General features: G+C 29.9%; 1 protein-coding gene across 1 annotated transcript; it reads left to right on the top strand.

The window, feature by feature from the left end:
• Window positions 1-7,045: 7,045 nt before the first annotated feature.
• MS3_00007954 (uncharacterized protein) lies at window positions 7,046-8,597 on the top strand (the record flags this gene model as incomplete). The annotated part of the gene is made up of 2 exons (XM_012940433.2): window positions 7,046-7,985; window positions 8,566-8,597. 2 exons carry the CDS (start codon window positions 7,046-7,048, stop codon window positions 8,595-8,597), a joined length of 972 nt encoding a protein of 323 aa, XP_012795887.2.
• Window positions 8,598-13,535: the final 4,938 nt, after the last annotated feature.

The raw sequence follows: 13,535 nt of genomic DNA, 5'->3' as shown, positions 1-13,535 counted from the left end.
TCTTTTAAATGAAAAAACACCCCACATAAACATATGCATAAAACTTCTCAAGTAATACATTAAAGTCATTTCATTCATGTATCAAACTATATTCAACATATTAACATGATTCAACAACTGTTTAAGACAGTTATTATGTAACTTTATTTGTAACATACAATTTGGGCAGTGATTATTTCCCTAATGTAATTTGAATGACAATGTCAAACAAGAAGGTTTTAGTGATATGATTTTAATTGGTTTTGCATTATACAAACATGAATGAATTTTTAACGATGTTTAGACATGCAGTGGCCAAATTACTGTAAAACTGTTCTGAAGAAACTATTTTTAAGAACAATCGATTGATCGGTCAGGAAGCGTCGGTTCTGTTGAGAGTAATAGCATATTATTTTGACGAATGCTAATTAATATTGTTATGTTTGATCGTCGCAATTGTTGTGCCGGAAAAACGCTGATCACTTATACTCGGAACGAGGGACCTCGGCAATTCCCACGATGCGAAAGTAAGAACACAAGACTGATATAAGTGAAGATTTATTAGCCCAAACACTATGACAACGACGAATCGAATATAGTCTAAAATACACTGGTTTATATATTGATTGTACACCCATTTTGATTAATAATTAGGATTCGATCACATACTCAGTTATAACAAATCACTTACTGAGCATAGTTCGTGTCAAGTGAATGCAAGAATATCGTATATTATACAGAAGAAAATATCATACTGGAAAAACAATCAGATACTACACTGAATGATCCTTATGTTAAATCAAAACGGGTTTAATACTGAATAAAACTCATAATGAGTAATTCAATCGAAAATTGACTTTTCTTCTCATCATATCAAGCAATAATTAATCTACTGAGTATAACTCGGGTCCTAACAAACGCGAACCCTAAGTTCAGGGTTACCTATCAACTACCTCTAATCACCATCTCATACTAATGATCAAATATTCACTGAAGTTACACAAATAACCCAGTTTGAATGATTTTTATTTACATTAATGAAATCTGTTATTTCTGAAAGAATGTATTCATCTAAATAGGTTGTTTATTCAAATGTCTTTAAATATAACTTTAAAATATGGTCAAGTTAAACGGTCAAGCATTTTGGAATATTTTCAGTATCACATGTATGATGTTTAATTTATGTTGAGTATGATATTGTTTTGATGGAGCAGTAAGGACAACAATTTAGATCTATCTATTAGTTAAAAAATCTCCTAAATGACTTTATGACAACCTGGTTACTTCAATCGATGAACATGCAATCCTATCAGAAGTGAAAAAATCATGATATCTGAATAGATTTACTTTTAAAGGGATTCAAAGTTTACTGTAACTAGTCCCACATAATAGGTGCATTTATTTCAAACATTCAACTATGAACAATCATGTAAGCAATGACAGGTAGATACAATATAAAGATGGAAAATTAAACAACTCAGGTAACTTAGATAGGTTTACATGAATATAATTAACAGAACCGTGAAATAGCCAAGTTACGTTAGTAGGCCACAAGATACTGAATACAATTAAAATGACAGGTCTAATTGAGAGAGTTACTTAAAAAGGACAAACTGAACGAAATTATGGTAAAACTAATATATTTTATTTGACTATTGGGAGTGAAGCTCGTGATGGTTCCGTTTTGTACTTATATCCTGTCGATTGAAAGCTCGGTGTCTTCAGAATATAAAGCAGTAGCTCTTTTTTTTCTTGTCTTAAACATTAGATAACACAATGAAAGGATTTAGACAATTAAAACTAAGCACTATAATCCAATAAATTCAAGTGGTTCTCATTTTAAACAGGTATCTAGTCCCTTGAATGATAACATTATCTCAAATAGATATCAGATAGAATGGAACAATAAAACATATTTCTTGAGATAATTCTATAGTTCTGTATTTACAATTTATTAATTCAATTCATGATATCAAAAGTTTTTTCATGACACTTTAATAATGTTATAGTTGAGTTCATAAATCAATTAAAGCTAAACCAACATGGAAAACTTGGAAGCACTGGACTGCCGTTTCCTCCTAGTATAGGACTCCTCAGCAGTTCATATCCATGATCCCACTCGCGGGATTCAAACTCAGGACACATCGGTCTCGTGCGCGAACGTGGACATAAATATAGAAACGTTGTGTGTGAACATACATTTACAGGAGTGAGTTTAAATTTTAATATCGAAAGCAATCAAAAGTAGTTAGACATGTTTAAACATAACGAACTGAGAAAATCAATGCTATGAATGTAATGGAGATATGAAGTTCTAAGAAATTGTCATTTTAGCTGATTAGATTTCAGTATTTTCATTAAAGTAACCAAATGAGGTTGATTACTAAAACAAACATGATAATGATTAAGAGCATTGTTTCTAAATAAACTAGCATTTTAATGATTTTGAACTAGTTAACATTTAATAGATAAGGAAGAAGTATATATTGAGATTAGATGTTGGTTGGAGATAGTCGACAGGAAACCCTGGACCCGGGTTTCGTGCTACTTGGCACTCGTCAGCAAGGTGTACCTGTAACCTTGAGGGGACTGGTGCTCGCTGGCGGCCACATTGCAACATGATCGATAGCATTCGATCTGCACTAATAAGGACTAGACACGCATGACATTGATCGCCACCCAGTGATCAATCAATTGTGAAGAAGTATATATTCATTTATATATATGAAATATGTGTTGACATTTAAAATATTGGTATTATCTGAAGAAATAGATAACGGCCAGCAGTGACATTTGTGATGATCGTTTAGTCCTTTTTCGAACTCATTTGCTCAATATACATGCGTTCCATCCATTTTAGGACTCGAACCTAGTGTCTTTCATTTCATGTTATTCACTTAGTTATTAAATCCAAATATTCACTGGTTTGTACAGTGGAATGAAGTTTAATTCATTTGTATTGGTTGTTTGTATTTTCCAATTGAAGTTTTGGACTGCAATTGATCAGTCTATTTCAGGCATATGTATATCTTATGTTGATTTCCTCGATTCAGACAACCAATACCAATAAGCTAGTATTATCTTGCGAAATTTACGTAATTTTGCCACATTCTTCTATATTTATTATATTACGTTTCTATTATTTGACAGATAGATTAAAGAACGTTGTGCTATGTAAAATGTGATTGTTTTTGTAATTAAGTTTATACACATTAATTAAGAACCCAAAATATAAATCAATAGAATATAATCCAAACAAATACTATCATGTCATTTTTGTAAGCAGTGATGGATAGTGGCTAGCAGTGGAATTCAGGACGCGCGTTTCGTCCTATTTAGAACTCGTCAGCTAGGTGTACCTGCATCTCAGAGTTGGTGTTCACTCTGGGACTCGAACCCAGTACCATTCGCTTCAAACGCCATAATAGACTGATCAGTTGCAGTCTTAAGCCTCAATGGGAAGATACAAGCCAAATAATACGAAGTGAATATTATCATGTCAGTTTTGAAAATTAATTATGAAATGACACGTTGGATTGGTATTTGTCGATGAGAAAAGAATTCTTCAATTTTTGTTTTCACCATACTTTCAGATGGATATAAGCTTAATTTGAAATTTAATTCAGTAGAGAAGACGTTCTGAAATAACATTTAGCGAGTATAGACAATTCGTTTGAAAAGATTATTGATTAATACTGTTGATCAATAAGATATGTCTATGGTTTTCAAGATAAATCATGGCCGCTTGCTATAGATTGAATGGGATTATGGTACCAATGCAGAGAAAGGAGTATCAGACTGTTGTTTTACCCCTTCGTAGTACTCGTCATCAGTTTGAACGCACAAACTAACCTGGGACCATTAAATTCATTGTTTCGCACCTAACCATTAGAACAGCGAAAGCTGAAGATTGTGAGTCCAATTCCTGGTGAGTTCAGAGTACACACAGATAAGGAGTTCTATAGTAGAGCCACACAGCTGTCAAGTGTTCTCTGGTCTTCGATCGTATCACTAATAAGGTCAACCTCTGAAGTATACAATCTAAAAATAGAATCAATCCACAAAATTTCCCTTCACGCAAACAACAAATCTTGTATTTAAGATGAATGGAAATTACTTAGTTAGGCTACAATATCAGTTGAAACCCATTAGAATATGCTGTTTCAGTTCCTAATTCTCTATTGTTTTGCTTTACAGGACCCTGACCATATTTAATGTGTTTGAATTATCAGATCATGAATTCAAGAGTTTGATAGTGAATCTGTAATTATATTGTCATCCTTATTAACTCAAAGTATGGCATTAGCGAAATGCAAATTGTCTTTGAGTTGACTAAACTTCTGTTTATAATTTTTAGGACAATATTTGACTAAAGTGAACTTTATAAATTCTTTAGTCAAAATAGAAAAAAAATTATGGTTTCCCTCGCTACCTACCGACACATTGGCATATATGACGTCGAAAAGATAAAACTCTATGAAACTGTCAGGAAGAAGTGCTTAATCGGAGCACGATTCTAGTTATTGAAACATTCAATTTTATTAGGTATTCTTAGTTTGGAATATTTATAATTGATTTGGTTTTTTTGATAAACCCTTATATAAGTTTTGTAACCTGGTATTTGAAATATTTTTAAAGATTCTGTGGTTGTTTATATGACTGTACACACTGTACACATTGAGTCCAATTCTGTAAAATTTCAATCTTAAAATAATATAGCAGACTACAATGTTGCTTTTAATTAGATCTTTATCAAGCCTTACCCTAATACTCAGTATTATTTGTATGTGTATATGTAGAAGAATAAACCAGTCAACTCAATTTATGATTCAACTGAAACAATAAAAATGGATTGTATATGTAATTGTAATAAGTAAATGTACCAATCGATAATGAGCTGACATGTATGTCAGTGAATCTAAGAGTATTAAAATCTGAACAACATCGGAAATAAGTCGACACCTAAAAAAATGGATTTCCTAAAATGGTAGATTGTATGATAAAATATGTATATGAATGATCAATTTAACTATAGAATTGGTAAAGAAGCTATACGAATGATGTGGATAGAAACAAACAAACAAGGGGTGTAAAGAATCTGTAAAATTAGTTATTCATTCATATCTGACCAAAGAATAGACAAAAATATTACAAATTTCCTATAGCTTACACTATGTGTAAGAAGTAATATGAAAACACATTCGAAAAGGTTGATGGTATACATTAAACTAATCTGATTAATTCACTTATACACAAGTCATCTTGACCTATTTTAAATGAAGACATAAATTAATAATAAACAAGAATACAACGAATCATCTATTTGAATAAGATTCTTCTTCTTCTTCTTCTTCTTACAATTACACCATAGATTTGTATTACAATATTTCAATTCATATGAATATACTTATTTCATAATTCATATTCATACAACAAAAACATTCCTTTGATTTGAATAAAAAGGGATCGAAAAAATTTGTTGAATTAATTTTTCAAATAACTATTCTCCTATGAACCTGTCTGCCTATCACTAACCTATACAACACATTCATACACACATTCAAAGATACATAATCTCTCCTATATATATATGTAAACACAGTTAGTATTATATGTAGACTGATGGTAACTCGAGTCAAATACCTTTCCCTTTTTTTTCTAAATGCTAACGTGAATACTAACAATTCCATTACGATTCAATGTAATATTATAAACAGGTTACATATTTCTATGATTACGTAACAATAATAATTGATTGTATAATATCACAGATAACACTAATACTGTTGTAATCCATTAAGAATCTATAACTATATATATTCTTCAATATATCAATGATATCAACTATGCATCAATTCAATTATACAAATCATATAATATTGAAAAATATTTTATTATCATTATTATATTTATCTATATCTATATTGAATTTATTAGATACTTATTATGTAATATCTACAAATTCAATACATATTATCAATAATCATGAAATCAATAATGAACAACAATTAATCAATAAAATCAATATTAATGAAAATCAATTGATTCATAAACAGTTTTTAATTATTAATCATTTTAAATATGAACATACATTGATTACATATTGTACAGAAATATTTGGCGGTATTTTAAATTTTATTTCAGCTAGTTTATATTTTACTACACAATTACATAGTTTATTATTAACACATAATACTACTACTACTACTACTAATAATAATAATAATAATAATAGTAATAACAATGATAATAATTTAAAAAAGAAAACATTAAAATCCCGTTTTTCAACATTCCATTTCCTTATCATTACTTATATCCTAATGAACAAATTATAATGATACATAAATATTTTGAATTTTCTAGTTTACTTATTATAATAAGTAGTATATTTAGTTGTATTATGATGATGATCACAATAAGTTTAAGAAGTTATAAAATATTTATGATGACAAATTATACAGAAAATAATTACTATATATTAATCAATTCTAACTCAACTCAATGGTTTATAGATATAACAATGCAAAAAATACAACAAATGAATCAATTATTTTTATTATTTTTATTATTTATAATTAATATTCATATTTTATGTTTATCGAGTGGTTTAAATTGTTGCCATCATAAAAATAATTTAAATAATAATAATAATAATCAATCAAAACAAAATCATTCAATTGTCAATATCAAAAAGGATTTAAATTTTTGCAAACAATTAAATCAATTAATTTTATTATTTTCATCGATATTAATTATATTTGGTAGTTTAATTATTATTAGTAATATAATTAAATGTATACAAATCAATAATTGGTTCATTAATAATTATTTAATTGAAAAATTAAAATTAAATAATTTTTTTAATTTATTCAATGGTACTTTAAATATATTAATTGGTTTATTGATAATTATGACAATAAAATTTTATTTAATTCCATTAGAATCAATCATAAAAAATCAATATAAAAATATAAAAATAAAAAATTTTTTTAATTGCCCAATCAATATTATCATTATTATCATATGTTGTTTTATATCGATATCAATACAAATCAATATATCGATTATGAATAAATTAGATTATTTAATTATTAATATCAATCAAACCGATCAATATTTATTACGTAATTCATTACAATTATATTATTATAATTATGCAATTAATTATTTTTTTAATTTTTTTACATTACCTATTATTAGTTTATTATTATGTTGTATTATTATTGATTTATATCTTCGTCATAAATTACAATTGAATTTAAAAATTGATTTATTTAAACAATTATATAGTGATTATAATTTAAATAATAATAATGATCAATTATTAAAACAAAAAAAATTAAAATATAATTATAATCATCAATTAAATAATGATATGAATCTATCTACTGTAAGTTATTCTCATTTACCATTACATAATTCATTATTATATAATGAAAATAATACAATCAATATAAGAAAGAATAGAAATGAAGGAATTCATCAAAGATATTCAGAATTATGTCCACAATCGAATGAAATGAAATTTATAAAATATTCACCATTGAAGAGACTTGATAATATTATTACTACTAATACTATTACTACTACTACTATTAATAATAATAATAATAATGGTAATGATATGAATGAAATTAGATCTATTCCTTACTTAACATCGAATATTCATTCATCTAATAGTATGAATCCAATTTATTTTGAATTAGATACCATTCAAAATGAAATGAAATCATCGAATGAATTAGATATCCATTCAAATTATTTAAGTCAAATTGTTTATAAATGTTCAATGAATCCATCACAATTAAATGATCATAAATATAATGAAGTCAATCAATTTATATATCATTATCCAATAGAATCATGTGAATATATGAGTTGTGATTTGACACAACAACCACAGCAACAACAACGAACTGATATAACATTAATTCATCCTGAAATGAATAATGGAATAAATAATTTAACATCTAGTGAATTAATAAAATTATTTACTGATACAACAGGTGAGGATTTTATTACATCAGTTTGATTACTATCTATCTATCTATCTATCTATCTATCTATCTATCTATCTATCTATCTATCTATCTATCTATCTATCTATCTATCTATCTATCTATCTATCTATCTATCTATCTATCTATCTATCTATCTATCTATCTATCTATCTATCTATCTATTTATGATCAATGTTTCAGGGAATACCAATTCAGATAGCATAGTTACAATTTATTTTAATGACATCTAAGTCAGTGCTTTTTTGTATGCTATCGATGAAAGTTATTCCCATGATATTTTATTGTATTATTATTTTATGTATTATTCTTCTGTGTATTATTGTTCATTTATTACTCATAATAATAATACTATTATTGTTATTATTATTATTATTATTATTGGTATTATCAATGTGTGTTGGGATACTGGGCAAATATTCAGACTAGTACATGTGATTTTCTTGAAGAATCACTCCTAGAGCTTTTAAATTAAGATTTAATCAACAAGATGTCAAAGTAATGACAAGAAGTACAGTTCAATTAGTTTATGTTCCATATATCCATCTTTGTGCACTACCTTTTTTAGAGGTATTCTCACCACCTAAAGATAGTGAGTAATATCTAGTTGGGTGAAGTAATATGAGAGTATGTTAAGAAGAAGACTAAGTAATTGACATCCTCAGAACATTTGAGAAAACGATTTATAATAGTATTAGTACCACATGATGTATTTCTTGTTTATTTTGCATACAACATACCTGAATTTGGGCTCATTATCGTCAATAAAAATAAAAATTTTGGAGAAAAATAATTTCATGGTCTACATTGTCTATTCACGAATAGGAGTTAAATGAATAATTCGTACAATAGTATAAAGAAGGAGTGCTTCACTTAATATAACTCCGGATGTCTGTTCAGGAATAAAGCAAATGAGTGATACATGAGCTTAATCCTCGTGGCTACATAACCGAAAGCATATAAATATTTTTACAAAAGGCATTATGTTTGATGTTTGCTTACATCAATAACTTTTGGCCAGATAACCATTGAAAACCTGAGAGCGATGAATAACTGTATTTGTTACAGGTAGTATCATGATATATGTTATTATACTTTGCATAATTCATAACATTGACTCCAGAAAATCATAGCTGAAGCAAGATATACTTTGAGTACTATCTTGCGTATTTCCACTGTTGTCAGTAAATCTCACAGAATGACTAACCTGCATTTTAATACAATAGTAAATCAGAAGGGGTTTTGTGGATATTTTAGTAGTTTTAATAGTTGAGATCATGAGCCAATTGAAGCCAGACCACTATGGAAAATCTAGAAGCACTGGGTGTCCGTTTCGCCCTATTGTGGGACTCCTCGGTAGTGAGCATCCACGATCCCACATTGCGAGATTCGAGACCTATCGGTTTCGCGCACAAACGTTTAACCTTCTGATATTAATCAATATATGCTCACTAGTGACTGGCTTCAAGAGTTATTTCCTGGAGTTCTAGTGAGAAACAGTGCCCAGTGGAGTTCAACCGTGTCTATTGTGAGACAGTAACTCACTGAAAACAATGGTGGATAATAGTAAATATTATTAGTGAATAGTTTCACTCACACATTACAAATTTTGTATTGTAACAGTGATATAAGGCATATAAGAAGAACTTTAACTACGATACAGATTAGTACTTATGAATGTCAATAGTTGATAAAGGATGTTTAGTTCTACTTTGCTAATATCCCAGATCACTGAAATCTAATATGACTGTCACAAATTAATGAATCGCTTAACATAATATTATACTTCATTTACATAGAATAATCAACTATGTATACGAAACAGTACTTCATCAAATACTATCAAATAGTCCAGGTATAACTGAACACTTTTAGATTTCTACTTAGTAGAATAAACATTTTTATATATAAACAATTTAAATCTTTTTATTTGATATAACCATAACGTTTGATTACTTTTATAATCCATTTCAGTATAAAGAAAATGATGGAAAAAATATATTAATATTTCACTGATTAAAATCATGATTCAATTGAAGCTAGACCATCATGAAAAACCTGGAAGCACTGGACGGCCGTTTCGTCCTAGTATGGGACTCCTCAGCAGTGCGCACCCACAATCCCGCACCCCGCGAGACTCGAACACAGGACCTACCGGTCTCGCGCCAGGCGCTTAACCAACTAGACAACTAAGCCGGCCGGCATTCAACGGCGTTAATGTCTAACTTCAACCAATCCACGAAGTTGCGCCACCGTACACCATTGTCTTCAGTGAGCTAGTATCTCACAACAGGCTCGGTTGAACTCCACTGGTAACGGCTTCTCACTAAAACTCCAGGCGTATCTCTTGCTTTAATACATACCGATGAGCACTGCTCAGGAGTCCCATACTAGGACGAAACGGCCGTCCAGTGCTTTCAGGTTTTCCATGGCGGTCTAGCTTCAATTGACTCATGATTTCAGTCAGTGAAATTTCTAAAAATCTCCACAAAACCCCTTCTGATAATAATATTTCAATTGAAATAAAGTTATTCAAAGTCAACACTCAATCATATTCTCACTACTTTTTCTAAGATTTTACGGTCTAAATGTAATGATACACTACAAGTCTAAAATCAGTTATCATAAAAACCGATCTTTCATTTATTAAATACATAACATAATGTTGTGTATTAGTTGTTTGGATCTTCCCAATGACGTTTAAGGCTACAATCGACCAATCGCTAGATTCAAATAAGATAATCGTTGTCATGACTCAATAACCTAACTTGATAACACAATAATATTTAAAGTAAACTGTATTGATTTTGAGTCACAGAGTAAATATCAACTTGGTGATTTCATTGCACTGAACCAATGAGTGTTAAATAAATGGGGGGGGGAAACAAGTGTCCTAGATTTCAACGTCTGACTTAAACAAAAACATTACCCCGCCCGACTGACTTACAAATCATTAAAAAAAGTATTTAACGGTAAATTATTGATACGGGAAATGAATGCCATTTAGAGAAAAGCAAAAAAAAACTAAAAACGGTTTGTCTGTTACATTAGAAATTTTTCATAGTTTCATAGGGTGTTGATAAAAGTTTGATAAGTAACATCTATTGATTGAATTAAATTAATTTTCTAAGGAACAACAAAGAACAAAACTCAATGAATATTATGATAAACTTGGAAGTGTTAAAAGTTTTCTTACTCAAAAGATTAGTTTATCGTTTTGTAATGAACATGTAAGTATCTCTTACATTCATAAGGTTATTTACAAATTCAAAGTTATACTGAGCTTTGGCACCTGTAAAATTCTATTTATAATATGGGATAAAATTTATTAGGGATGATTTGCCTTTACTATATGCTCCTCTCCCCCCCAATGCCCTGTTATGACCGAAGGTGGGGAAAGTCAACTCTCCCTCTAGAAATGCTCTCACATGGCCATGTCCATACAGCTACTGACAGGGAAGTTCTACTCACTACATTCTCGTGACATTACTTTTGTTTATGAAGTTGAGAGGACGAAAAGTGAATGTCCGGTGTTTTAACCGGGTTGGTGGATATGGAGGATTCACATAGGGGAGTTGGAATATCCTGATTTAAAACCAATGGTGTTCATGGGCTCCAGGATCCTAAGAAAACGAATGAAGTATGAACCTATTGTTGGTCACCGGCTACCATGTGACTGCATTATCTTATGTTGCTCCACTGCCTTGTGGATTTGACCTTTAGGTCGATGGCTTCGGGTGTGGCCCCCTCAGAAAACAACCTAATTCGGTCTGGATACTCGTGCACTATCTCAGCCCTCACACAAATCGAATGATTTATATGGCGCATATCTATTTGTAGCCTCCTTGTTCCAATGTTTATATGTTTGAATAAATAAATAAACTCTGCTATACCAATCAACTTCAAAATTCTTTCTTTTGAAAAGTACCAAGTGTAATGTAATTATTGCCTTAAAACCAACTGCAAAATCTTTATAATACAAATATTGATAGTATGTTTAAACCTACCAGAGAAGTACTTAGAAAATGTTTGCCATTAATAAGGACAAATGTTAAATGTATATCATTAAAATGTAATGTTCTCATTAGATTTTATAACCCTGAAGAAAGTGGTGAAATTTTAGCTTGATAAAGCTTTATGCTCAACTATAAGAACTACAAACGTTGTATATTCTTCATGTAGAACTCAGCGATTTTTGTAAAGGTAATGACCTATAGTTCAAAAAATCAAGCAGAAGCGATTAAATATTTCAGTTTTGTGTTGTTATTTATGAGTGTTTCACTTCACTCAGAGGACATGTTGAAAAAACGAAAACAGACATTCAAATCTAACAAAGGCAAGGGGAAGATTCTCAGATGATTTCACAAAGAATACACAGTAATTGACTTCACATACATTAAAATAGAAACGCTCATTAGTTTACTGAATGTATAAGGAGAACAAATGGATATAAATGAACCTGGATAAGTACTTTGATTGTACTGGACAGTACATAATTCCTTTGAATTGCACAACGATCAAGATGACTAACTGTGAAACAATAATCATACACTCTATAACAAAAAGCTCAAAGCTAACGGAATGTTTAACTGTTTAAAGAGTTTAGATCAGATTTACAAGTTAAGAATCTTTATAAAAATAATAGAATTAATTATTAAACATTTCGAACATTTGGATAAGATGATATACTTTCATCAGTAGTAAAACAATATATCTGTATTTCTGTGTGTATTCCGTATGTCAGAAGAGGTTTTTGTGTATATTATAGTAATTTCAATAGTTGAGATCATGAGTCAATTGAAACTAGATTACCATGGAAAACCTGGAAGTATCGGACGGCCGTATCGTCCTATTGTGGGACTTCAATTGACTCATGATCTCAACTGTTGAAATTACTACAATCTCCACAAAACCCCTTCTGATACAAATAAATAAATAAAAGTGCAATTTCCAGGTTGATAAAATTGTTAATGAATCATCGATGTAAATGTCAAACAAATACCTAAATTGTATTGCTAAAAAACTCATTGAAATCAGTCAAAAATAACGATGCATGTGAAATAAACAGGCTGAATAAAGATAGGGTTCAAATTGCTTGTCATAACAAAATTTGCCAGGTAGTCGCCAGTTGAATACCATTTTTTCGGTTCAGGCTGTTCTTGTTCGCCCATATATACAGCGCTTCTGCTGTCAATCTTTCTTTATGGGTGTTAAAACCTTTCTGAAGTATTTTGGTCCTTTCAAAATTAATCTTGTGTCCTGTTTCTAATGATGTAACGCTATCGCAGAATTATTCTCAAGTTTCTTCAAATCAACCGAGGATTTGGTAACATTTTTCAAACATCGTTTGTGTTCCTTTAATCTTACATTCAATTGTCTGGATGTTTCTCCAACATAGGCTGCATTACAATCATGGCAGTTGATCTCATACACAATATTCTATTGTTCTTCCTTTGGTAACCTGTCCTTAACTTTCACCAACGTCGATCTTAATGTGTTACTCGCCCCAAAATACACTCTTATATCATGTTTGTTTGA

This window comes from Schistosoma haematobium, chromosome 4 (genome assembly GCF_000699445.3).
Source record: "Schistosoma haematobium chromosome 4, whole genome shotgun sequence".
NCBI lineage: Eukaryota > Metazoa > Platyhelminthes > Trematoda > Strigeidida > Schistosomatidae > Schistosoma > Schistosoma haematobium.
This window is presented reverse-complemented; position numbering and strand designations above follow the sequence as displayed.